The sequence below is a fragment of the Lipotes vexillifer genome, unplaced genomic scaffold, assembly GCF_000442215.2.
Source record: "Lipotes vexillifer unplaced genomic scaffold, Lipotes_vexillifer_v1.1 scaffold1397, whole genome shotgun sequence".
Classification (NCBI taxonomy): Eukaryota; Metazoa; Chordata; class Mammalia; order Artiodactyla; family Lipotidae; genus Lipotes; species Lipotes vexillifer.
This window is the reverse complement of record NW_006794257.1, coordinates 254,945-256,874: the sequence shown is the minus strand read 5'-3', so window position 1 is coordinate 256,874 and position 1,930 is coordinate 254,945. Positions and strand designations below refer to the sequence as shown.

General features: G+C 61.8%; 1 protein-coding gene across 2 annotated transcripts in view; it reads left to right on the top strand.

Moving 5' to 3' along the window:
- The first annotated feature begins 416 nt into the window (after positions 1 to 416).
- ALCAM (activated leukocyte cell adhesion molecule) overlaps positions 417 to 1,930 on the top strand; it is a 207,389-nt gene continuing 205,875 nt past the window's right edge. For both annotated transcript variants that reach the window (XM_007467094.1, XM_007467093.1), the window contains exon 1: positions 417 to 1,153. In XM_007467094.1, coding sequence (XP_007467156.1) covers positions 1,081 to 1,153 — 73 coding nt within the window. In that variant the 5' untranslated portion in view covers positions 417 to 1,080. The remainder of the gene's footprint in view (positions 1,154 to 1,930) is intronic.

Sequence of the window (1,930 nt, the reverse complement as noted above, 5' to 3'; positions counted from 1 at the left end):
CCTTCCTCCCTCCTTCGCTCTCACCCTTGGACCCGAAGTGCGAGTCTCCGGGGAGGTCCCGACCCCCACCTCCCTGCCCCACTACTCTCCTTATAGGAGAAGGAGGCTGAGATATCACGGCCGAAAAGTCCCTGAGGAGTGAGCCAGTGGATAGGCGTCTGGGGGCAAGAAAAGGGCAATTTGAACCGTGGCGAAGCTGCGTGGGCGGCGTGAAGTGAGAATCCGTAGGACGATGGCAAAGATAACGCCACAGGGAAGTGGCAGTACTGGGGGCCCACCCAGGAGCGCGGAGCTCTTGGGCGGGCTCCCTATTGGCGGGCGTGCCCCAGGGGCGGAGCCACTAGAAAAGCCCCGCCCACTTGGTCTCCGGGACTCGGTGAGCATGACAGCCCAGTGGAGTTCCTGAGGCGGACTTCGTCTCGGACTCGGTCCTGCAGCGCCTCTAGGCTGCAGATCCAGCTCCTACCACCTGCGCTTGGCTCCACGTCCCGCGAAGCTGGGAGGAGAGAGGAGAGAGGGAGGAGGCGAAGGGAGGAGGCAAGCGGCAGCTTACACACGCCTTCCAGTCCCTCCACTCAGAGCAGCCCAGAGACCGCTGCTGGCGCCGCTGCTATCGCTGCCACCGCCGCTACCACCTGAGGAGACCGCTTGGACCTGTCGCCCCACTGTTGCCCCTCCCGGCAATTCTTTCCTAGCACCAGGCTTTTTATGCGCACTGCCACTACCATTATTATTATTATTCCAAGAGAAGGAAAATAACAGACCAGCTAAAAAGAACCACGTATACCTTTCCGAATTACTCAAGTGTCTCCCGGGAAGAGAGGGTCGCCGGTCCCGGGAGGAGCAGCCGAAGGGGCCAAGGGCGGGTGTTGACGGGGAGACAGGAGGAGTTGGGGCACTGCGTGGTGGAAAGTTGCTACACCCGAAGGTGCAGCGCCACAGCCCAGGGGGCGGTGTGTCTGGGACAAGCCGCTGCCCGCTGTGTCCGGACCCGCGAGCGCGCGGGCAGCGCGGGGCCGGGGAGGACGCCCCCTCCTGCGGCGCGGACTCTGTCGGTGGTCCCCGAGGAGGAGGAGGAATATGGCATCGAAGGCGGCCTCCTCCTGCCGTCTGGTCTTCTGCCTCTTGATCTCCGCTGCTGTCCTTCGGCCAGGTAAGAGCAGGGGCCTCAGAGCAGCCCCAGGCCAACCTGGGCCGGGGGGGCAGTTTCCTAGGTCCCCGGCCCGGGCCTCGCACCCCCGGGGAGGCGCGCCGAGGCGCGTGGGGGAGGTAAGGGGACGGCGGTGCGGGCACAGAGCTGGCCTTGGGTACCCTCACCTGTTCCACATATTTGGGCTCGACCGGTTGGCTGAAGTTGGGGCAGCGACTTGGGGGACTTGATAAATCTCCAGGAAGTTTGGGTGCGGCCAGGGCCGGGGCTCCGCGGGGCCCACGGGCAAGATTCATCTGGCTCTCTCCCCTTCCCCCCTGCGGCTCCAGCCTGGGCGGCGAGCTCTCGCCCTCTGACCACCCCTCCAGTCTCTGGATATCAAAGTCCACGTCACTGCGCTCTGGGCAGTTTTCCTTTCGCTTAGCTCTTGGAGGCAATAGCTCGCACTTTTTCGTGATAAATCCCCTGGTAACTTCCCGTGGTGAGAGGCGAAGGGAGGGGGAGGGGTAGAGGAGGAAGGGAGGACTTCAATCACTCCCTTTTAAAACCTCCTAAAGCTCCGACAGTGGTTTGGACGTCGTCTCCCCCATTGTCTGGGTGGGTGGTGAGAGTAGGGGTGATGGCGGGCAAAGAACGCAGCCTGGACTGGAATTCGCAGCCAGGTTTGCGAACCCTTAATGAGGGGGTTGTGGATTGTTCAGGACCCGTGACCTAACCTCAGTTCTCAGTTCTGTATTGAGCCTCATAAGAAAAAAAAAAAAAAAAAAAAAAAAGGCAAAA